This window comes from Balaenoptera borealis, assembly GCF_965194805.1.
Source record: "Balaenoptera borealis genome assembly, chromosome: 3".
Classification (NCBI taxonomy): Eukaryota; Metazoa; Chordata; class Mammalia; order Artiodactyla; family Balaenopteridae; genus Balaenoptera; species Balaenoptera borealis.
The window spans coordinates 13,948,479-13,973,980 of record NC_138866.1 but is presented as its reverse complement, the minus strand read 5'-3'; the positions used below and the strand labels follow the sequence as shown (position 1 = coordinate 13,973,980).

Here is a 25,502-nt window from a genome sequence, read left to right as displayed (position 1 = left end):
TCATTTTGTGATAGCTTAACGCAAACAACTTTTAGCAACATTATGAAGCCAGCTAGTAAAATAAATAGAAATGAAGTCCAAGGGATTTAAAGATGAAAAATTTGGGGGGTGGGGAGAAAGAACTGCACAAAGCAAAACGGACAAAATACACAGCTAACCAAACAAAAGCTGAATCATATAAATAGGCATTGCCGTGTGCCCTGGAGGACAGCCAAGGAGAGTGAATTTCAACAAAGAATGCTTCTGCTACCAGTTTGGAAAACTTCAGTTCCAGGAAGGCGGGAGGGAGGCTGCAGCCATTGCTGAATGACACGGGGAGTGTGGGGCGGAGAGGCAGGCTCGGTAGACAAACGCTGGAACCTTCCCCCAGCAAGCCATGAACAGGCAGCTCACTCCCTCTCCATGCCCTCCCACGTACCCCACACACAGCCGGTTATGAGAAACAAGCCCACGGGCAGTGGCCTTCTCTTCTCCATTTGCAGATCAAAAGACCACTGTAAATGCCTCTAGGCTACCATGCTAGTATCCAAAGTGCTGAGATGGACCCAGTCCCCGAGGCCCAAGTCCAAGGAAGCATTGGCAATTATCTGTGAACTTGGATGCTGGGGACAGAGCCCCGGGCTGGGTGTGGCATCCTCCCTGGAATAGCCCGAGTCCTACGAGCAGTACTGTAATCCTCGCAGGGATAACCACCACCACCACCAGAACAGCCCCCCCTGCCTGAGCATTTATCCCATGGCAGGCAACAGAACTAGGCCCTTGGCATGGATTATCCCTGTGAAGCCCCCAGTCAGCCCTGATTTTCTTAATTTTACAGCTGTTCACTCTACAGATAAGGAAACCAAGGCAAGTTAAGATATTGATACTTTTCAGAGGTCTCACAGCCAACAAGCAAGGGAGCAGGGATTTAGATACACACAGAGTTATTCCCGGACAAGCTCTCTTAACCAATAAAAAATAAAACCCAATAAAAGAAGGTGGATAATCAACAAGCACTTATTAATGGTGGGCATGGTGTGTACTATGAACTCTGCTAGGTTAAACTGGGTAAAATGGTTTCTTTAAAAAAAAAAAAATGAGGACGACTAACTAGAATTCCCTTTACTTAATCTGTAAAAAAAATTCTTGAACTTTATTAGCCTTTAAAGAAAAAAGGGTCCCTACTCTAATATCTACCACACCTCTCCAATAAGTATGTAGGTTGCTCAAACCCCTACAGAAACTAACAAAACAAACCAAAAGGAGAGTTGATAACATCTAGCTCAGTGGCTTTTTTGGGGTTGGCATTACCCAAAATGCAGACTTAGCGCCAAACACTGGGAGACCTGCGAATCTGAAGTTCCTTAAGATTTCCTTAGCGTAGTAATGCTTTCTCCTCAAATTTCTGTACTGCTGTCTTTATTGAGATCTCTGTACATTAATACATGCTTTTTAAAAAATATGACCTATTTTTCCAATGGGACTGAGGGGGGAAAATCACAAATGCATATTTAAACCCACAGAATATTTAAATTCTCCCAAATTTTATCATACATTTTTAGTACTTTCTATTTGAGATGAAAGACAAAAACGTGTGTGCATGATTAATTGTCATGATGAAAGAATACTGGGCAGTTGCTTAAGAAACGAGAACAACAAAGGAATAAACTACTGCAGGCATCACCAGGACTGGAATGACACTGCTCTGTGTACTCGATTTCCATGGCAACTAGCAATGGGAAGATGAATGTTTCATAGTCACTCCGCTCTGCGGTACACGTCTATAAATCAAACTTACATAAAGAGCACAAGATTTCTGCTGTGGGCTGTATGCAGAGCTGGTTTATTTTCCTGTTACTGTATAATTATGGAAAAGCAGCACAGAACAATGAGGTCATCTTGAGTGGGGAACAAACTCAGAAATTACTAATACACCTGAGGCATAGAATGCCATTTGTCTCGCAGGAAACCAGACGCAGGCAAGGCAGACGGCGAATGGAAACCCTGCCTGCCTCTGTCAGGTATGGTCCTGGCACTCATCTGCTCTGGCTGAGAACTGCATGTTGCGTACCTGGCGTGGGCTCCCTCCCGCTGCTCTGCTCTGAAACGTATGTAGGGGCACCTTAGTTAACTGCCTCCCGAATGAAAGTGCAAGGTTTCATTCTGATAAACTGGGCAGAAATGATACACCATGTTTCGTATGAAAGTTTACTGAGGCTGAACAAGCATACACTTGTTTTTATTCACACCCAAAATGGCTCATCTTGTAGAAGTCAGGATGGAAAATTAATGCTTTGGCATTGAATTGGGAGTCAGGAGGCCCAAGTCTTGACCCTGGTCTGTGTAACCTTGGGTAAGCCATGAAGTTCAGGTAGCTTCCATTTTCTTAGCTATGTTACGAGAGACGGTGGATGTGATTTTTAAAGTCTCTGCCACCATCTGCTTCCATGATTCTGTATCTTGAAAACTCAAAGGTCTGAATCAATCAGATCTAACCAAAGATATTAGTTGTGCTATTCCTAAAAAAATACATATATATACCTTACACAGTTATACTTTTAAATTCTATACTGGCTAAAGGGCCTAAGTCATAGTGTTTTATGATTACTATTGCATTGAAGCTTTCTTCTGATTTGTTTCAATTTTTCAAACACAGCATATGCTCTGGAAAACTTAATGAAACCATCAGAGTTTTAAATGCCAAAAAAAAAAAATTGTTACAGATGATCCTAGAACTGATTTTTATGATAGAATATAAACAATATTTAAATTTAAATAATCTTCCTGCTACCTAGATAAGGGCTGCCTATCAATTCCTACCAAACGGGAAGTGTCCCGCTTCTTATAATTAATTTATTTTTTATTATTTATTTATTTATTTTAGGCTGTGTCGTGTCTTCGTTGCTGCACATGTGCTTTCTCTAGTTGCGGCGAGCGGGGGCTACTCTTCGTTGTGGTCCGCGGGCTTCTCATTGCGGTGGCTTCTCTTGTTGCGGAGCACGGGCTCTAGGCACGCAGGCTTCAGCAGTTGTGGCATGCGGGCTCAGTAGTTGTGGTTCGCGGGCTCTAGAGCACAGGCTCAGTAGTTGTGGCGCACGGGCTTAGTTGCTCCACGGCATGTGGGATCTTCCCGGACCAGGGCTCGAACCCGTGTCTCCTGCATTGGCAGGCGGATTCTTAACTACCGGACCACCAGGGAAGTCCTGCGTCCTGCTCCTTGAAGTCTGCAGCTCTCAGAGACATGGTGAAGCTTTCCTGAACCTCATCTCTGGAAGAGTCATGCTCAGTAAATTTTGTGGAATAAATGGATGGATGAACAAACTCTTAGTAACACCTTTGCTACACCTTTCAGAAATCTTATATCCCCTTCCCCAATCTTACATGTTTAGGCAGATTCAGACCAACACATAAATATCCCAGGGACAGACAGGCAAATATCTGAAAACCAGGTATAACTAGATGAGTGTCTGTTTTGTGAGTCTGTGAGTCTACAAAACCCTTGTGAAACTTTACAAACTAGAAACAGCTCTTCACTAGTGGAGCACCAGGTGTCATCAGACACAGAGAGGACCTCCTGTGCTAAGGCCCTGGCTGAGTCCAGGATACCATGGGGGCTCGGAAGTAATGGAGGCACAGCCCCTGTCTCACGGGAGGGAGAACAACAGCCAACAAGCACCCGGAACCTTGTCTAAAGCTTACACCACCTCTGGGGAAAAGACGTTATGATCCCCGCTTTACAAGGTGGGAAAACTGAGCTATAGAGAATTGATATAAGTGATAGTTATGAAAAATGTAGGGATATTCAAAACCTGCCTTCCTGAATTGATAGGCAGCCCTTATCTAGGTAACAGGAAGATTATTTAAATTTAAATATTCTTTATGATATAAAAATCAGTTCTAGGATTATTTGTTTAAAATGGGTTTTTTTGTTCATTTTGTTGGGTTTTTTGCTTTTTTTTTTTTTACTTTTTAAGATTGATAGTTTCATTAAGTTTTCCACAGCATATTCTATGTTTGGAAGATTGAAACAAATTAGAAGAAAGCTTCAGTGTGATGATAAAACCCTAAAACACTATTAATTAGGTGCTTTAGCCAGTACAGAATTTAAAAGTATAATTGTGTAAGGTATATATTTTTAAGAATAGCACAAGTAGGGGAAGTCCCTGGTGGTCCAGTGGTTAGGACTTGGTGCTTTTACCTCTGGAACCCGGGCTCAATCCCTGGTCGGGAATTAAGATCCCGCAAGCAAGAATAGCACAAGTAACAACTTTGGTTAGATGTGACTGATAGATTCAGACCTTTGAGCTCCTGACTCCAGGCCTCTGTGCTCTTCTGACTGCATCTCAGGACACATTCAAGCAACAGACTGTTGCTCTACTGGACTTCTTGGGCACTAAAAAACAAAGTTACACAAACACACCTAGCCCCTAAAAAGCCCATTAATAGTAAAAAAAAAAAAAAAAAAAAAAGTAGTAATAATATAAAACAATATTTCTTAAATCTACCGTGCGAGCCCACGTTATGGCCCGCACTTCCACTCCCCAGTCAGCAGGTTAACGGCTATTTCCAGGATGGAGCCAAGCGTTATACAAACATGCAATTTCCGATATGTGAACCCTATGGGAGCCAATGACATCTTCACAGAAGTTTATTAGAAATGTATTCTGCCGTCCATCAGAGACACTTGGTTTGGTTCCTAAGCTTAGAAGATGCAGTAATTTGGGCACACATTTTTGGCACTGATTTTTCAAAAATGAATAAAGTAACATTTATTAAGAAAGCCTCCAGGTTAACCTCCTCGCCTTCCAATTAGTTTCTTATCAGAGTTTTTAGCACCACCAACTGGTTAAAGAGATCAACTACAAATCTGCTTGGCTCTCAATCTGCTTTGTTCATTAAAAGAGGATCATACATATATTTCACATTTAATTTATGTTAAAGTAATTTATTTCTGTCACTAAATAAAATTAGAAATGCCTTTGCTTGTTAGTCAAATAAAAAATAATCCACTTTAGCGTTTTCACTTAAGAAGAAGGTACATTTTGCTTAGTAAGTCATTAAAGAAAACTACATCTACCCACTAAAGCGAATCTGATTTATTCTACCGTAAACTCATACTCAAAAAGCAAAGACTAAGAACTACAATGAAAATTAGAAACTAAGAGAGAGATAGCAAACTAAATGGTATTGAATACTATGTGAGTCTACAGTGTCTATATAAGACATTAATTTAATTGGAAATAAAAACGACTGAGGAGGTAATTTCACATTTTTAAAAATTTGAGCTTTTTCTATCAAGATTCCTGACTTAGAGATGAATGCTGCCATGTGACACATGAATACTTACTGCCATTTCTCTTTCCCTCCTGTTTAATTGAACCACATCTAGCAATGGATGGTATAGAGATAGCACAACCGAACACTTGGGGTTCAAATCTGATTTCTGTACAATCAATCAATTTGTGAAAATAAGTATTCCTGAAGAACTAAGTCCAATTTTTTTCCCCGAAACAACCAATTTGTGGATACAAGCTGTCTTTGAAAAGTACATCCAGCCACTTGTTGTCATGACACGTTTGTAACAGGCAGAATAAATGGCACCACACTATAACAAATTTGGTCACCAACAGAAACTTCTCTACTAGACAACGTACAAGAGGGAAAGAAAAAGAAGGTTCCATCCAATTTATTAAATTTGACTCTGATAGCAGAGTTCTGTTGAAAGCTTTCTGCTAAGAGTTTAAAACTGCTGTAATAATTTCACGATGACAGCAGTTTAAATCTCTACACAAATGGGTAGTCAAGTTCATATTTTTTAAAGCCTCTGACTCTAAATCTGCAATTGAAAGTCCAGTAAAGAAGATAATTTGCAACAACCCAGATAAAATTAAGGACCAGCAGCTGCCCTACCCAATTTAACACACAATTTCAACATGTGAACTTTGATCTTCATTCTATTCCTTTGCTCATTTATTTACTCATTCATTCTTTCACTCATATATCCATTGAATATTCTCTCTCCAGCAAAGACAGTCAAATTTCTGCAAAAAGGGAAACAAGAATAAGCCTCTTCTACTGTCCCCTCCTCTCCTTGGATGAGAGCCTTGATATGCCATCTCCAAGGCAGAGAAGATTTCCATTTGAAATCATGAATGGATTACCAGGAACCTTAACAATAAGAAGACTTGGGTTAAGAAAAGCATTTTATAACTTTTATTGTTGTTTCTATCCATGTTCTTTAACATGACTCTTGAATGATACTTAAAGCTAAGTGTGTTTAGACATTTTAAGTGTAAATTTTGTCTACTCTACTATTATTAGACAGCAGTATTCTTAAATCAAGAAATACAATTTTGAGGTGTAACAAAAACATCTGTGCATTAACAAGTACCAGCAAAATGACTGCCATCAAATTTTTTAAAAAATGTTGATTACTTGTTAATTTCCTGCGACTTTTCTTCTTTAACCAAAAGATAAAATGATTGAGAAGTCTAAGTCCAGTTTGGCTTGAGGTTAGCAATAAAGGTGCTCAGCTTTACCTGTAGAATAGGTATGCCTAACAGCTGATGTGTAGATCACTGCATCAATTCAGCAAGGTAATACTAGCAGGTGTTTAATGAATGGGAACTGCCATCATTGGCACTGGGTTGGCACGGTGTCACAAAAGCTGGGGAGGAGCAAGCATCAAGGACAGGGTCCCAGGCAGAGTGCTGAGTGCCTTGAGTAGCTGGCAAGAATAAAAACTTAGAAAAAGGAGAGGGGGGCAGCCTAGAGGAACTTAGGTATGAGGAATAGCTTTCTAGGCTGCGGAGACTGAAGTATATCTGCAGGCAGGGATGTTAGTTATAAACAGGAGAGGGAGTGACTGATGGAGAAAGGTCTTAGAGGAAGGGAAGGGGATGAGACAAGAACAAAGGGGAGGAACTAGAAAAAAGAAAAAAAGAAAAAAACCAGAAACAGAATTGAAGGAAAACAGAACTCTGGAGGTGAAGAGGAAACCCAGGCAGAGGCCATGACCCTGTCCATGAAGCAGAAGGCAAGGTCACCTGCAATGCACAGCAGTAGGAAAGGTTTGGTATAAATATGACAGAGAGCAAGTCAATCCCATGGTGTGTGACATGCTAGTGAACTGGCTTGGGGTGTTATACCAAGAAGAATTCTGAGTCTCATCAGAAGAGTGTAGGCCACGGGTATACAGAGGTGATGGTGATAGCACACATGCCAACGATTTGCCATCCCTGAAAAAGGGAACTGAAAACAGATGAGCTAAATTCTCCTGGACGATTTCAGCACGAAAAGGAAAGCATTCTGGAATGACACAGGACCAGGGCTGGGGAACTGTGTACAGAAGATGGATGTGGGTGGTCTAAACACTTTGGTCAAGTAGGCACAGCAGCGTCTGCCTGACCTGAGAACTTGGTTCCATCCCGGGATAGGCAGCCGGGAGAATCAAGGCAGGCAGCTGGGATCAAAGCAAAAGGATCCAGGAAGGTGGACACAGAGCTCTGAGATCTCTCAGACATAACACTTGCTGGGAGACGGAGAGGGAGACTATTGAGTGTGGTGTGTTTGGAGGAGAAGGTAGATGCATCACAGAAAGAAGACAAAGGGAAAGCTCGCTCCAGGTCTCAGATTGGCGAGGAGCAGCTCCGAGGACTAGCGCACACTCAAGAGCCTGCAGTACAGGACCGCGGGCAGGTCAGAACCACGGCGGGGGCCCTGGATGGAGGCTCAGCCCAAGGCCTGGGTTAGAAGTGAAGGTAAGGAGGGGAAAGTGGTGTCAGCATCTTGGGGCTTAGTCGCAGCTGAAGAGAACAGAGGGGGGAGATGTGGGGGATACAGCAGGGAAGGAAGAAGAAAGGTGGGGTCACGTGAGGGTCCAGCAGCCATGTTTAGCCACTAGGAACCAGTCCTGAGATTGTACCATTCTTGGTCCTTTTGCGGGGAGGGAAGGGAAAGGTGAGCGACAGGCAGGAGGGAGGGGCGGGAAAGTTACGGTTAACAGTATTAGTGCCTGTACCGCCTCTCCTGGGGTCAGCTTAGGAACAGGGACAGGCAGGATGAGGGAAAGCATAGGAAGAAAGAGATGCCACTCGAAGCCTGTAGTGCACTGAATTCCTACTTGGCCCTGATCTTCTCCAGCAGCAGGTTGCAACCAAGGAGGGAAGATGAGCAGACAATACTGACAAGCTGGAAATGGTAAAAGATGATGCTAAACTCACAACAACTGATCAAAAGGGTCTTACAAGTGAATCAAAGCATAATCCTGCCTTGTAAAGAAGACAATCATAAATTCAGCTTAGCACTCCCACCCCAGCTAAAGTGATGAAACCTCATTTGTCAATTTTAAACATTTTTTGCTTTTCCAGTTGATTTGGCAAAATCTTTCGCTATTGTGATATAATTCCAAAGGCAACACGCAAAACACAAGGGTTCCTATCAAAGCAATCTGTGATCTGGAATGCCTGCTACCGTTTCATGTAATAAAATGCTGCATCAGTTTCCTTTTGTACATTTTTGTAAATAGTTCCTTTCATTTATGTGCAGATAATCAAATGAAATCTCAAATGTAACAATCCAAACCAAACCAATTCATATGAACAGGGAAAAGCTATATAATTGTGCAACTGGTTTACCAAGAACACTTCCAGGCAGAGCGAACATGCCTTAGTCAGGTTTATGGCAGGCATTGTGGGGATGCAAAAGCATGCCTGGTTCCTACTCTCAGGACATCCATGCTGTTAGAAGAAGTGAGAAGGGAATATTACAGTGATCAAGAGCACAAGCAAATCTTCATTCCGTTACTCAGCAGGCGGCAGCATCAAGCAAGTCCTTTGACCTCTCCAAGCTTTGTCCTCATCTGTAAAATGGGGACAGACAGAGCCTAACCCAGGAGGTTCCTAAGAAGACTCCTTCAGACCAGGGTCCGGTACACAGTAAATACTCAGCAAATGTCAGTTGCCAGTGTTACTGTGGTTACTATTATTAGATGCAGTACTCTCGCAAGCGCTACAGAAGTTCTAAGGAAGAAAAAGGAAAGTTTGTGAGCTGGAGTGATCAGGGGAGGCTCCCTAGAAGAGAGGCTTCAGCTAGGTTCAAAGGAACGGATACCAGTAGACGTGCGGCTGGGGAAGTCAGGAGAGGAGGAGAGAGGGCAGTGGAAGAGAAATGAGATAGGATCAGAACACAGCAAGTAAATCAGAACAGTGGATTACAATCTCTGATCTGGGCACGCCAGGTCTGTGTGTGGAGGGGCCTTGTATGTCAGGCTAAGGAGTCTGGGCGTTATCTGGCAGGGGATGAAAAGTTACTGAAGTCAAGAGGTAACATTAAAAAGTAATGCTGGGGCTTCCCTGGTGGCGCAGTGGTTGAGAGTCTGCCTGCCAATGCAGGGGACACGGGTTCGAGCCCTGGTCTGGGAAGATCCCACATGCCTCGGAGCGACTGGGCCCGTGAGCCACAATTACTGAGCCTGCGCGTCTGGAGCCTGTGCTCCGCAACGGGAGAGGCCGCGATAGTGAGAGGCCCGCGCACCGCGATGAAGAGTGGCCCCCGCTTGCCGTAACTGGAGAAAGCCCTCGCACAGAAACGACGACCCAACACAGCCATAAGTAAATAAATAAATAAAATTAAAGGGAAAAAAAAAAGGCCTTCTAATTGTTTAAAAAAAAAAAAAAAGTAATGCTAATTTACTCTCATTATCCAAAATTGAACGAGGAGGGTGGACCAGTGATTTTCAAACTTTAATAAGTGCATATGGATCACCCAGGGATCACATTGAACACATTTGACTCGGTACGTTTGGAGTGAGGCCTGAGATTAGGCATTGCTCATCACTGCTAACAAGTTCCCTAATGCTGATGCTGCTGGTCTCTGGAGCTTTGAATGACAAGGATGTATCTCTTCAAGGTAGCCTGATGGAAGAGAATGCACGGGTAGGAGGACGGTAGACAAGATGGCTAGACGTGAGGTTGCAAACTCATAGGTCGGTATGCCATAGATAAAAACATAGCATTAGAAGCCCTTGGACTTGATTTTTTAAGCTATATCTAAGGGGGACAACTGAAACTTTGTAGTGAAACTCTTAATGCTGAGCCTATTTTTTTTTTGGTGACATCTTAAAACAATGTTGATTTAATTATCTCCTATAAAATAAAAATTTCTTTTATTAAATACAAGTTTTTCTTATTTTATAAATACAACACACAGTATTATCAAAATTTCCACCCAGAAGTTAGCTATCGACTACAAAAGAAAAATGTAAGAGACACATTCCTCCTTCTACAAAGGCAAATGGCATGAATACATGCATGATGTGCGCCTATCGCTAACGTCAAGGATGACTGAAAGGGTTAGCAACATTTGGCCACAAGAAAGAAACCATGGCAGCAGTTTCTTATGTGACAGCTGGATTAAAAGAAAAATAGTCCTCATGCTATTACAGCGAGAACAGTGTATTCTACCATATATGTAGATGAGGAATTGGAAACGTTGACCATAACACTTGTTATAGTGACATCTCAAAAACTAAACCCAGGGTTGGAGAGCTGTCAGCCCAGTAATTTTCTCTTGAGAGCAGTCTTTGTCACACTGACAGATCACATCTGTATTCACATGGTGGTGGATTCTGAATATTATCTGGGAGATGCAGAGAAAATCAAGGAGACTGCCATGCCACCTTCCATGATAGATAACCCCACCAGTCGGTTCTGGAACAAGAAGAAGCACAACCCCCTCATGTCTGAGATGAGGAGAGTGCAGGCCTGAGAGGTTTTGGTGAAAGCCTGTTCGCTACATAAGCCATTCATTTATATAAAATTCAGTCACTTACTTGACACGTACAAAACTGTGCTACGGGAGTTCTGTACTCCCATAAATATCCCACTTGTGCCTGTTTATATTAAGCTCACGTTCTAAAACTAGAAATAATTGATGTATGCAAATACCTATGTATAAGCATAAAGAAGAAAGATATTTATGACAGATTAGGAGTTTCAAGCAGAAGGAGGAGACAAGTTCCTTTCGGGGGTAGAGAGGGGTTGGGTAGGAAGTAGGGTAGGGCCAGCTTTCAAGATAAGAAATATTTTTTTAAAAGCTGGGCCTTGAAGGAGGAATAGAATTTGCATCTGGATGGGTTTAACCTAAGAAAAGACTACAGAATCTGGACATCTGGAATGTGAAAGAGATTAAATATTTCTTCCAATCAAATAATACATCCTTGTTAACAGGAACTAATTAGCTTAACTGAAGAAACCAAAATAACACATTCTGTTTGAAAATCTATGTAATGAAGTCATTATTCTTCTCTACTTGTTTTCTGGTCCAGTTTCTGAGCTTCAATTCCTGCAACACCAATTCTAAAATTTATACCAGTAAAAAAAGACCATCCTCAAATGCAAGGATATACTTTTGTTCATGGAGCAAAATCAGTCAAGAACCCTCTGAAAAACTGACATTTTCTTAAAATGATTAGCATATAATTATTTCTATAGCTGGATTTTTAAAGTACAGCTGTATTTAACATATTACATGTGAAAGTCCCCAGAGAGGAGAAATTCTGAGGTCAGTTTGAAAAGCTTACACATATTCATATTCCCCATTCAGTGATCACATGCAAGAAAATAAACAGAAATGGAAATCTCTGACAATAAAATTTTGAAACATAAACATTGAAATAAAAACCAAGGCATTATCATTGCAGGGAAGATACAAAAATTCACGAAATAAAAATTGGAAACTCAAAAAGTCTACTTATTTGGTCACTACACTCACACACTAGGTACAGCTGGTAACAGCTATCTACCTATAGTCACAAAGAATCAGATATAATTTCTAGTCTCTTTTATACTTTTCTATACACAGAAGCATGTAGATACTTACAGATCAACAATCATATTCCCCAAAGTAGGTACTCACTATAATAACTGCGATCTTAGTGAGGTCACCTGACTACATTTATAAGATGATCATTCTGAAGCACAGAATAATGACTGGGAAACTTTCTCCAGTTAGAGACTGTCCAAGACAATGATATGCAACAGGTTGGCTGCCAGCCGAAAGGAATTATAAGAAGCTAAAGAGGGCTTCCCTGGTGGCGCAGGGGTTGAGAATCTGCCTGCCAATGCAGGGGACACGGGTTCGAGCCCTGGTCTGGGAAGACCCCACATGCCGCGGAGCAACTGGGCCCGTGAGCCACAATTACTGAGCCTGCACATCTGGAACCTGTGCTCCACAACAAGAGAGGCCGCAATAGTGAGAGGCCCATGCACCGCGATGAAGAGTGGCCCCCGCTTGCCGCAACTAGAGAAAGCCCTCGTACAGAAACGAAGACCCAACACAGCCATAAAGTAATTAATTAATTAATTAAAAAAAAAAAAAGAAGCTAAAGAGCACAGTGAAGAATAACACTTCAAAAGAGATGCAAATGATCTGAAAAAATACATTCTATCTTATATCACTTTCCTCTGGGCTCCTTGGTTCTAAAAGACTCTTCCATTAACATGTTACTTCACGTTACCCAAGCTCATGAGGCCCCTTTCCCCCACAATAGCTGTGATAAAAGGCATATGTGATCTTTCTATCAAGAGGGTACCCATAACTCCCTTTTAAAATTGCATTCTTAAGCCCCTACACCACTGACACTCTGGCAATGAAAATATACTATCCAACAAGTCATGATGCTCTTATTCTCAACCAATTTTTAATAATCCCAAAAGGAGAGTTAGATATTCTATGTTTTTTGACCATCCCCATGTAATATGAAGAATGAGATTCTTAGACCAAAAATATCAGATATCACTTTAAATGTCTCCAGTTCTGACTGGAGAGCATTTTGGTATGTCAGTATTTCCGCATTACATTACTATCTGGCAATCCACCTGCACTCAGAGTCTTGGACACTGGTGGGCCTTCTGCACACCCATGTTTCATTTCATATGGCTGGAAAGCAGAAGCAGCTACCCAGAGCTTTTTGCCAATTGACAGGCAGTAAGAAAGTGCAAATCTCAGCGCTTACAATGAGGTGGAGAAAGCTCCTAGGCATGGAGACGCAAACATACCCACACAGAGAAAAACACCAGCCAGAAATACCACAGGGTGCTGATGGTGGGCGAGGTCAAGAGAGCACATTAAGCCAGCTCCCTGACAATAGCTGGGGTTAAATCATGAACTGAAAATGTCTCTAAAAGAAAAAAACAAAGAGAGGCCATCAGAGATTAATTCATAAAAATCACATGTAGAATGAGAAAAATAGAAGGCAAAGCCACATGTGGTTAGAAAGCTCCCGATTGCATTTTAAAGGATTCTTGCCTAGATTATAAGAAATTAAAACCATAAGAAAATTATAAGTGAGGATTTTACTGTTACTGGATATTTGGAGTAAGTGACAATGGACCAACAATTATTAAGTAACTAGAATGCATAAGGCAACATGCTGAGAACGGTGAAAGTTACAGATAAATTTGTAACCTCAAAGAGCTTGTAGTATTTTATGGAGATAATCGTAAACACTGTATTTTTGTTTATTGAGTAGATGATTGAAAAAATTACACAACCATAGTACTATTAAATTTCAGAGAAAGGAGAAAAGGCTGTTCAATGTAAAGAAAAAAAGACTTTTTTGTGTGTGTTTATTGAGCAGGACCTTGAAAGATAGGTCTAATTTGGACAGGTAAGAAGTAGAGAAAAGCATTGCTGGCAAGAGCAACAGAATGCAGTATAAATACACATCACATATTCAAAGGAACAAGCATTATGCAAAGGGAAATACAGGAATTTGGGACAATGAATGAAAGATGAGTTTGGGAAGCGGACCAGATGTTGGAGAGACAGGTTAAACAGTTTTAACTACTTTTTAGATTCACTAAAGATTTTTGAATGTTTAAGAAAATAAAAAAGTACTACAAGGTTTTTATTATGTTCTATTAGTATTAAAGAAGAAAAGATGTTTTTTGTTTTAAACTTGCAGTGCTAGAAACAGCCTGTTAGCTCAGATTCATTCCACTGGACAAACAGCACTACTCAGTTCTCCTACCTCTTAAACTTCTGCCATTTGTAGTGGGTAGGACAAAAAAAGAGAAAGTTCTTCAAGAATAGAATTTCCTGAGAATTTCTTAATAATAATGAAACGTCATCCATGATATTTATTAGCTTCAGTTATTTTAGTGCACAGGTACACAAGTCATGATTATCAGCTCTAAGTGGAAAGCAACATTGTAAGTTTTAAACACTGAAAGGAATCTCAAAATTTAAAAACAGTAAGCCTTTTTAAAAATATCTTTAGAGGTAATATAAAGTAGTACCAATTTTTGTTTTTTACATAAGATATCACCTCTTGGTTTAAGAAAGAAACATTCCTCAAAACCCATCCCTCGGTAGAAAACTTGCTTTCTTAATTTACATGAAAAAAGCTATAATTAGCAGCCCCCAAGCAATCAACCATTAAAAATAAAACCTCAAAAACTACTTCCCCCAATAAAGCAAACACCTCCATAAAATTAGAGATGAAAGTAGATACAGAAAGGCTTTGGGGAGATACTATAAAATAACAAGATACAGCAAAATAACAAAATGAAATGAAACATCAGTAGATATAGCTCAAGAAAGAAACGTAAGGAGAAAATAAAACCATAACAGAGGGAGTGCTTCAAGATGGCGGAGGAGTAAGACAGGGAGATCACCTTCCTCCCCACAAATACATCAAAAATACATCTACATGTGGAACAACTCCTACAGAACACCTATTGAACGCTAGCAGAAGACCTCAGACTTCCAAAAAAGGTCTTGGTGCTCCTGCCTGGTGTCAGGCCTGAGCCTGTGAGGTGGGAGAGCTGAGTTCAGGACACTGGACCACCAGAGACCTCCAGGCCCCACATAATATCAATCGGCAAGAGCTCTCCCAGAGATCTCCGTCTCAACGCTAAGACCCAGCTCCACTCAACGGCCAGCAAGCTCCAGTGCTGGACACCCCATGCCAAACAACTAGCAAGACAGGAACACAACCCCACCCATTAGCAGAGAGGCTGCCTAAAACCATACTAACTTCACAGACACCCCAAAACACACCACCGGATGCAGCCGTGCCCACCAGAAAGACGAGATCCAGCCCCACCCACCAGAACACAGGCACCGGTCCCCTCTACCAGGAAGCCTACACAAGCCCCTGAACCAACCTTACCCACTGGGGGCAGACACCAAAAACAATGGGAACTACGAACCTGTAGCCTGCAAAAAGGAGATCCCCAAACACAGTAAGTTAAGCAAAATGAGAACACAGAGAAACACACAGCAGATGAAGGAGCAAGGCAAAAACCCACCAGACCAGACAAATGAAGAGGAAATAGGCAGCCAGCTGAAAAATAATTCAGAGTAATGATAGTAAAGATGATCCAAAATCTTGCAAACAGAATGGAGAAACTACAAGAAACATTTAACAAGGACCCAGAAGAACTAAAGAGCAAACAAACAATGATGAACAACACAATAAATGAAAATAAAATTCTCTAGAAGGAATCAATAGCAGAATAAATGAGGCAAAAGAACGGATAAGTGACCTGGAAGATAAAATATTGGAAATAACTACCGCAAAGCAGAATAAAGAAAAAAGAATGAAAACAATTGAGGACAGTCTCAGAGATCTCTGGGACAACATTAAACATACCAACATTTGAATTATAGGAGTCCCAGAAGAAGAAGAGATAAAGAAAGGGTCTGAGAAAATATTTGAAGAGATTATAGTTGAAAACTTCCCTAACATGGGAAAGGAAATAGTCAATCAACTCCAGGAAGCACAGAGAGTCCCATACAGAATAAATCCAAGGAGAAACATGCCAAGACACGTATTAATCAAACTATCAAAAATTAAATACAAAGAAAAAATATTAAAAGTAGCAAGGGAAAAGCAACAAATAACATACAAGGGAATTGCATAAGGTTAACAGCTGATCTTTCAGCAGAAACTACAAGCCAGAAGGGAGTGGCAAGACATATTTAAAGTGATAAAAGGGAAAAACCTAAAACCAAGATAACTCTACTCAGCAAGGATCTCACTGAGATTCAACAGAGAAATTAAAACCTTTACAGACAAGCAAAAGCTAAGAGAATTCAGCACCACCAAACCAGCTTTACAACAAATGCTAAAGGAACTTCTCTAGGCAGGAAACACAAGAGAAGGAAAAGACCTACAATAACAAACCCAAAACAATTAAGAAAATGGTCATAGGAACATGTATATTGATAATTACCTTAAATGTAAATGGATTAAATGCTCCAACCAAAGGACATAGCCTGGCTGAATGGATACAAAAACAAGACCCGTATATATGCTGTCTACAAGAGACCCACTTCAGACCTAGGGACATATACAGACTGAAAGTGAGGGGATGGAAAAAGATATTCCATGCAAATGGAAATCAAAAGAAAGCTGGAGTAGCAATTCTCATATCAGACAAAACAGACTTTAAAATAAAGACTATTACAAGAGACAAAGAAGGACACTACATAATGATCAAGGGATCAAATCAAGAAGATATAACAATTGGAAATATTTACACACCCAACGTAGGAGCATTTGCCTCAAACCTTAAGGCAAATGCTAACAGCCATAAAAGGGGAAATCGACAGTAACACAATAATTCTTGAAGACTTTAACACCCCACTTTCACCAATGGACAGATCATCCAAAATGAAAATAAATAAGGAAACACAAGCTTTAAATGGCACATTAAACAAGATGGACTTAATTGATATTTATAGGACATTCCATCCAAAAACAACAGAATACACTTTCTTCTCAAGTGCTCATGGAACATTCTCCAGGATAGATCATATCTTGGGACACAAATCAAGCCTTGGTAAATTTAAGAAAATTGAAATCGTATCAAGCATCTTTTCCAACCACAACGCTATGAGACTAGATATCAATTACAGGAAAATATGTGTAAAAACTACAAAGACATGGAGGCTAAACAATACACTACTAAATAACCAAGAGATCACTGAAGAAATCAAAGAGGAAATCAAAAAATACCTAGAAACAAATGACAGTGAAAACATGATGACCCAAAACCTATGGAATGCAGCAAAAGCAGTTCTAAGAGGGAAGTTTATAGCAATACAATCCTACTTCAAGAAACAAGAAACATCTCAAATAAACAACCTAACCTTACACCTAAAGCAATTAGAGAAAGAAGAACAAAAAACCCCCAAAGTTAGCAGACGGAAAGAAATCATAAAGATCAGATCAGAAATAAATGAAAGAGAAATGAAATGATAGCAAAGATCAATAAAACTAAAAGCTGGTTCTTTGACAAGATAAACAAAATTGATAAACCATTAGCCGGACTCATCAAGAAAAAAAGGGAGAAGACTCAAATCAACAGAATTAGAAATGAAAAAGGAGAAGTAACAACTGACACTGTAGAAATACAAAGGATCATGAGAGATTACTACAAGCAACCACATGCCAATAAAGTGGACAACCTGGAAGAAGTGGACAAATTCTTAGAAAAGCACAACCTTCCAAGACTGAACCAGGAAGAAATAAAAATATAAACAGATCAATCACAAGCACTGAAATTGAAACTGTGATTCAAAATCTTCCAACAAACAAAAGCCCAGGACCAGATGGCCTCACAGGCTAATTCTATCACACATTTAGAGAAGAGCTAACACCTATTCTTCTCAACCTCTTCCAAAAGATAGCAGAGGGAGGAACACTTCCAAACTCATTCTATGAGGCCACCATTACCCTGATACCAAAACCAGACAAAGATGTCACAAAAAACGAAAACTACAGGCCAGTATCACTGATGAACATAGATGCAAAAATCCTCAACAAAATACTAGCAAACAGAATCCAACAGCACATTAAAAGGATCATACACCATGATCAAGTGGGGTTTATGCAAGGAATGCAAGGATTCTTCAATATACGCAAATCAATCAATGTGATACACCATATTAACAAATTGAAGGATAAAAACCATATGATCATCTCAATAGATGCAGAAAAAGCTTTCAACAAAATTCAACACTGATTTATGATAAAAACGCTCTAGAAAGTAGGCCTAGAGAGAACTTACCTCAACATAATAAAGGCCATATTTGACAAACCCACAGCCAACATCATTCTCAGTGGTGAAAAACTGAAACCATTTCCACTAAGATCAGGAACAAGACAAGGTTGCCCACTCTCACCACTGTTACTCAACATAGTTTTGGAAGTTTTAGCCACAGCAATCAGAGAAGAAAAAGAAAAAAAGGGAGTCCAAATCGGAAAAGAAGAAGTAAGCTGTAGATGACATGATACTATACAGAGAATCCTAAAGATGCTACCAGAAAACTACTAGAGCTAATCAATGAATTTGGTAAAGTAGCAGGATACAAAATTAATGCACAGAAATGTCTTGCATTCCTATACACTAATGATGAAAAATCTGAAAGAGAAATTAAGGAAACACTCCCATTTACCATTGCAACAAAAAGAATAAAATACCTAAGAATAAACCTACCTAAGGAGACAAAAGACCTGTATGCAGAAAACTATAAGACACTGATGAAAGAAATTAAAGATGATACCAACAGATGGAGAGAGATACCATGTTCTTGGAATGGGAGAATCAACATTGTGAAAATGACTATACTACCCAAAGCAATCTACAGATTCAATGCAATCCCTACCAGACTACCAATGGCATTTTTCACAGAACTAGAACAAAAAATTTCACAATTTGTATGGAAACACAAAAGACCCCGAATAGCCAAAGCAATCTTGAGAAAGAAAAACAGAGCTGGAGGAATCAGGCTCCCAGACTTCAGACTATACTACAAAGTTACAGTAATCAAGACAATATGGTACTGGCACAAAAACAGAAATACAGATCAATGGAACAGGATAGAAAGCCCAGAGATAAACCCACGCACCTATGGTAACCTTATATTTGATAAAGGAGGCAAAAATATACAATGGAGAAAAGACAGCCTCTTCAATAAGTGGTGCTGAGAAAACTGGACAGCTACATGTAAAAGAATGATATTAGAACACTTCCTAATACCATACACAAAAATAAGCTCAAAATGCATTAAAGACCTAAATATAAGACCAGACACAATAAAACTCTCAGAGGAAAACATAGGAAGAACACTCTTAGACATGAATCACAGCAAGATCCTTTTTGACCCACCTCCTAGAGAAATGGAAATAAAAACACAAATAAACAAATGGGACATAATGAAACTTAAAAGCGTTTGCACAGCAAAGGAAACCATAAACAAGACCAAAAGACAACTCTCAGAATGGGAGAAAATATTTGGAAATGAAGCAACTGACAAAGGATTAATCTCCAAAATTTACAACCAGCTCGTGCAGCTCAATATCAAAAAAAACAACCTAATCCAACAATGGGCAGAAGACCTAAAGACGTTTCTCCAAAGAAGATATACAGATTGCCAACAAACACATGAAAGGATGCTCAACATCACTAATCATTAGAGACATGAAAATCAAAACTACAATGAGGTATCACCTCACACCAGTCAGAATGGCCATCATCAAAAAATCACAAACAATAAATGTGGGAGACCGTGTGGAGAAAAGGGAACCCTCTTGCACTGTTGGTGGGAATGTAAATTGATACAGCCACTATGGAGAACAGTATGGAGGTTCCTTAAAAAACTAAAAATAGAACTACCGTATGACCCAGCAATCCCACTACTGGGCATATACCCTGAGAAAACCATAATTCAAAAAGAGACATGTACCACAATGTTCACTGTAGCACTATTTACAATAGTCAGGACACAGAAGCAACCTAAGTGTCCATCGACAGATGAATGGATAAAGAAGATGTGGCACATATATACAATGGAATATTACTCAGCCATAAAAAGAAACAAAACTGAGTTATTTGTAGTGAGGTGGATGGACCTAGAGTCTGTCATACAGAGTGAAGTAAGTCAGAAAGAGAAAAACAAATATCGTATGCAAACACATATATATGGAATCTAAAAAAAAAAAAATGGTTCTGATGAACATAGGGGCAGGACAGGAATAAAGATGCAGACGTAGAGAATGGATTGAGGCCACAGGGAGGGGGAAGGGTAAGCTGGGATGAAGTGAGAGAGTAGCATGGACATATATACACTACCTAATGTAAAATAGATAGCTAGTGGGAAGCAGCCACATAGCACAGGGAGATCAGCTCGGTGCTTTGTGACCACCTAGAGGGGTGGAATATGGAGGGTGGGAGGGAGATGCAAGAGGGAGGGGATATGGGAATACATGTATATGTATAGCTGATTCACTTTGTTATACAGCAGAAACTAACACAACATTGTAAAGCAATTATACTCCAATGAAGATATTTTTTAAAAAACCCGTAACAACAACAACAAAAAAGCCACATTGGACACAGCACAAAGGAGAACAGACACTGCTGAAATTATACTGAGAAACACGGTGAACAATTTGAGCAAAACAAATAGAAATTAAACAATTTAAAAGGACTTCCAACAAAAGCACAATCAGCATTTTCAAAGAAAAAGAATGTGATTCAAAGATGTTAATGTTTGGACTTCCCTGGTGGCACAGTGGTTGAGAATCCTACTGCCAATGCGGGGGACACAGCTTCGAGCCCTGGTCTGGGAAGATCCCACAGGCCGCGGAGCAACTAAGCCCACGAGCCACAACTACTGAGCCCACACGCCACAAATAAAAAATAATTTATTTTTGGCTACGTTGGGTCTTCATTGCTGCGCACGGGCTTTCTCTAGTTTCGGTGAGCGGTGGCTACTCTTTGCTGTGGTGTGCGGGCTTTTCCTTGCAGTGGCTTCGCTTGTTGCGGAGCAAGGCCTCTAGGCACTCAGGCTTCAGCAGTTGTGGCTCGTGGGCTTAGTTTCTTTGCAGCATGTAGGATCTTCCCAGACCAGGGCTCGAACCCGTGTCCCCTCCATTGGCAGGTGGATTCCTAACCACTGTGTCACCAGGGAAGCCCCTAAATTAATTAATTTTTTTAAATGTTAATGTTCAATCTATTATATGTTTTTATTCAAGGACAATGGCTCAGATAAACATTGTTGAACACGGAAGACACCAGGGAATATAGTTCTTATGATCCCTACCTAGAGGATAGACTTCAGCTTAGCAGAAACTATAGCACAAAGCCTAGAGGTGAGCTTTGAATCCATTTAACTACAGAACTAAGATTTTTTAAAAAAGGATATGATAGCAGAACAGTTTATGAATATTACAAATACTGACAATATACGTATTTTTTAAAAACCACGTTGCTTTTATTCATGAAAAAATCGCTAAAAGTAAACACCACCAGAGTAGTTAGGCAACAATTCACAAACTTTATAAACATATCTCATTTACTTCTTGTAAAGCCCTCAGATTTAATGAATGATACTCCAGTGTTTCCATCAAGTTACAAGATGAAATGATTCTTTGATGCCTTATGCCTCAAGTCTGTCTTTCTGGGAGGTTTGTTTTGGGTGTTTAGCTGGTTTTATTGTTGTGGTTGGTTGGTTTGTCTTATAAAATGAAGGTGTGATACGAGCAAGTATCACAAGCCTTCTGAAAGAGGCTACTCTTGGTCTTAGAAGTTTCTTTGGGAAGAATCTGGCAATCTAAGAATTGAAGATTGTGAAAACTTCTTTCATCATTCAAACCACAGCTGACTCTGGTCTTATTGGAAGTCCCCCTCCCTGGCTGCCTTTTTATAGTGGTCTTCATATATCAGCTTTCTTCTGAGTAACTGCGAACCTGGGAACGAACTCCATTCACACTGGTCAATTAAGTCAAAGCTATTCAAGCGTCTCACACAGTGTCTAACCTTAGAAACATTATGTAATTTGCATCATCACTAACAGCCCCAGCAGCTGCTCTTCTTTTCCTTATTCTTTCTTTTTTTTTTTTTGGCCACGCCGCACAGCATGCAGGATCTTAGTTCCCCAACCAGGGATCGAACCCGTGCCCCCTGCAGTGGAAGCGCAGAGTCTTAACCACTGGACCGCCAGGGAAATCCTTCTTTTCCTTATTCTTGAAAATTATTTGTACCACTGAAACAGAGACATGTGGAAGTTAGACATCTCTGTTTCTCTGGCCAACTTCAAGGAGGAAATATTTTTCTCTCTTTTGGTGTCACAACTTCATTTAATTCTTATCATGCATCATTTATTCTGGTTTAGGGATTGTGGTGCTATAAATAATAATACAAATGAGACTTTAAGCAGGGCATGTTCAGTTAGCTAAAATGCCTTGTTTGGCTGTTTACTGTAGTAGTCTCTAAACTGTTTTGATCACAATCCTGGGAAGTACAAGATTTGTGGGCATATGAATATATTTATGTATAGATTATACGGACATGTGCCACAATATTAATATGTTATGTTCATTATAAAATATAATACAGAAATTTCTAAGGAATTAAAGGTAAAAATATTTTATTCATTAATGGCAAATGACTTTTTGCCATCACTAGAAATTATTAATAACATCTAACAAGAACAGTGTGATTTCACGTACTTTATCAGTTCTGAACATCTCGGTTGAATCCTTTGTGACTGAGCAATTTCAATTTCAGTTTGTTTTACTATTTGGTCTTAATGGCTGTCAGAGATACCTCACAAAGGTATGTAGATCTAAATGGGAAAAGGGCATCATGACACCGAATCCTTGTTTTTAATTCCATCCTCTGATAATGAAAAAGCTTAAGGGGTTTTTTTTTTTTAATTATTTTGTTGGTATTGTTAATTGAAATTCAGCTAATAAATATCCATCTCTCCTGATACCAATTAGTTGCTCTTGAAAACTTATCAAAGCTATTGAATTTGTATACTTTCAAAAATTGTGCTCTCAAACCACTGAAACTTTTTTTTTTTTTGAATTTTTAAATTTATTTTTGACTGTGTTGGGTCTTCGTTTCTGTGCAAGGGCTTTCTCCAGTTGCGGCGAGCGGGGGCCACTCTTCATCGCGGTGCGCGGGCCTCTCACTGTTGCAGCCTCTCCCGTTGCAGAGCACAGGCTCCAGACGCGCAGGCTCAGTAGTTGTGGCTCACGGGCCTAGCCGCTCCACGGCATGTGGGATCTTCCCGGAATGGGGCACGAACCCGTGTCCCGTGCATTGGCTGGCGGACTCCCAACCACTGCGCCACCAGGGAAGCCCCTTGAATTTTTAAAAATGTTTTATACATATACTACACAGTTAGGCTTACCCATAACCTTTTTTTTTTTTTTTTTTTAATTCCCAACCTGAAATAGTCTGGGAATTGCTTGTTTCTTTTTTTTTTTTTTAACATCTTTATTGGAGTATAATTGCTTTACAATGGTGTGTTAGTTTCTGCTTTATAACAAAGTGAGTCAGTTATACATATACATATGTTCCCATATCTCTTCCCTCTTGCGTCTCCCACCCTCCCTATCCCACCCTCCCTATCCCACCCCTCTAGGTGGTCACAGAGCACCGAGCTGATCTCCCTGTGCTATGTGGCTGCTTCCCACTAGCTATCTATTTTACGTTTGGTAGTGTATATATGTCCATGCCACTCTCTCACTTTGTCACAGCTTACCCTTCCCCCTCCCCATATTCTCAAGTCCATTCTCTAGTAGGTCTGTGTCTTTATTCCCGTCTTGCCCCTAGGGTCTTCATGACCATTTTCTTTTTTTTTTTTCTTAAACCACTGAACTTTTCTCACCAGATTAGAACATTCCATTTTTAACTTATTAAACATGCAGGTATGAAGGTTTCAATAGGTGTACACATTTTTTAAAACAGAATCACATTTCCAAATATCTATTTTCAAAAATGCTCTCCCAATAATGTAGGTTTCTTTTGAGAAGCAGTTACTTTTCCACTCACTGTTAAAAGACTGCTTCTACCTTGAACGGCTATATTTAAGTGGATTTTTCAAAATTACACATGTGGTACAAGGGGGCATCTCCTGAAACCACTTAACACAAAAAGGTCAGCAAATTTGGACACTTGTCCTTTTTTTTTTTTTTTAAATGTATTTAATTTATTTATTTTTGGCTGCATTAGGTCTTCATTGCTGTGCACGGGCTTTCTCTAGTTGCGGTCAGTGGGGGCTACTCTTCGTTGCGGTGCACGGGCTTCTCATTGCGGTGGCTTCTCCTGTTGTGGAGCACGGGCTCTAAGCACGCCGGCTTCAGTAGTTGTGGTGCACAGGCTCAGTAGCTGTGGCTCGTGGGCTCTAGAGCACAGGCTCAGTAGTTGCGGCGCACGGGCTTAGTTGCTCCGCGGCATGTGGGATCTTCCCAGACCAGGGCTCGAATCCGTGTCCCCTGCATTGGCAGGCGGATTCTTAACCACTGTGCCACCAGGGAAGACCGACACGTGTCTTTTTGTAAAAGTAAAATGAAGTAATTCTTTTTGTGAAAAACCACCACCATGTGGTAGAAATACATTGACTTCCATTACTCTTCTCATCACAAAGTGTACACAAGGATGCTACTATATTTTAAAGGTCTTGATGTTCTGGGATCACCTAAGTAATAACTGTCCTCGGGCACTTTGTCTGCGCCTGGCTTGAACTCCTTCACTCTTCAATAGCTTGCTCAATAATCTGCTTGCAAATGATGCAGCAAAAGAATTTCATATATGTCACTGTTAACGACAGTGAGTGCAGATCCTTATTTCAAATAACCTGCTTGATAACTTCTACTGAGCAGGGCTGGCTTCCGGTCAGATTTCATGAAATTACTTTTATCCACATGGGAGCACCTGCCAGATGTCCCCCAATATCTGTTCTCTCCTTCTTCCCCAGTATCAGAAACTCCATTTGAGTGCACATGACTGCCCAAAGCAGGGACTACATTTTCCAGACCCACCTCCCCCTTGTAGCTATTCGTGGCCTTGGAACGAAGCTTTGGTCACTGGGATGTAGGAAGAAATAATGGATAGCCTTAAAAGGAGGGGTATATCTTCTGCTCCCTTTCGGCCTACCTAGCTGGAATTCAGGTGTGATGGCTGAAACCTTGGGAGCCATCTTGAAGCAAGAGGGAGAAGCCAGATGCTGAGGCAGCCAAACAACAAGAGGGGAGGAATCTGGGTCCTTCACAACTGTGTTGCCATCAAATCAGCCCTGGACTCTCCTGTGTTTATTGCTCTCTTTTTTGAGCTTTGTTGTTTTGGGTTTTCTGGCTCTTACTGCTGTACGAAACCCTAATTAACACACCTGGTAACAGGGTTGATGAGGAACTCATGTTAGCTGTCAGAGAAGAGGCAACTCTGCAATTTTCTCTGCAAGCATGTGCTTACACTATTCTTACTATTTTCAATCTGCAGTTTCCTAATGGAAACTGCTTTTAAGCCACTTGCCCATTTTGTCAGAAATAGTTTATAAAGACAACATAATATAATCTTTAAATATACTTTATCAGGTGTGTGTGAACTGCAACATGGGTCTATAACTTTGAAAACAAACGAAGGAGGGGCCAGCACTGATCAACCCAACTCTACTCTCCAGACAACTCAAGGACCATTTGTAACCCATGTCTGATGAAA

At 40.3% G+C, this 25,502-nt stretch overlaps 1 protein-coding gene and 2 long non-coding RNA genes across 52 annotated transcripts in view; 2 read left to right on the top strand and 1 right to left on the bottom strand.

Moving 5' to 3' along the window:
• Nucleotides 1-25,502, bottom strand: part of EFCAB11 (EF-hand calcium binding domain 11) — a 229,403-nt gene that overhangs the window by 185,223 nt on the left and 18,678 nt on the right. For 2 of the 50 annotated variants that reach the window (XM_082383753.1, XM_082383774.1), the window contains one exon: nt 1,429-3,247. The exons of 39 other annotated variants lie outside the window; for them this stretch is intronic. In XM_082383753.1, the coding sequence (XP_082239879.1) occupies nt 3,157-3,247 (91 nt within the window). In that variant the 3' untranslated portion in view covers nt 1,429-3,156. 9 more of the 50 variants (XM_082383757.1, XM_082383776.1, XM_082383758.1 and 6 more) reach the window with 7 other exon arrangements.
• On the top strand, nt 1,936-25,502 carry LOC309624954. The gene is made up of 2 exons (XR_014242262.1): nt 1,936-2,000; nt 25,379-25,502. It is a non-coding gene; the product is annotated as an uncharacterized lncRNA (long non-coding RNA).
• LOC309624955 lies at nt 8,711-20,342 on the top strand. The gene is made up of 2 exons (XR_014242263.1): nt 8,711-12,070; nt 12,380-20,342. It is a non-coding gene; the product is annotated as an uncharacterized lncRNA (long non-coding RNA).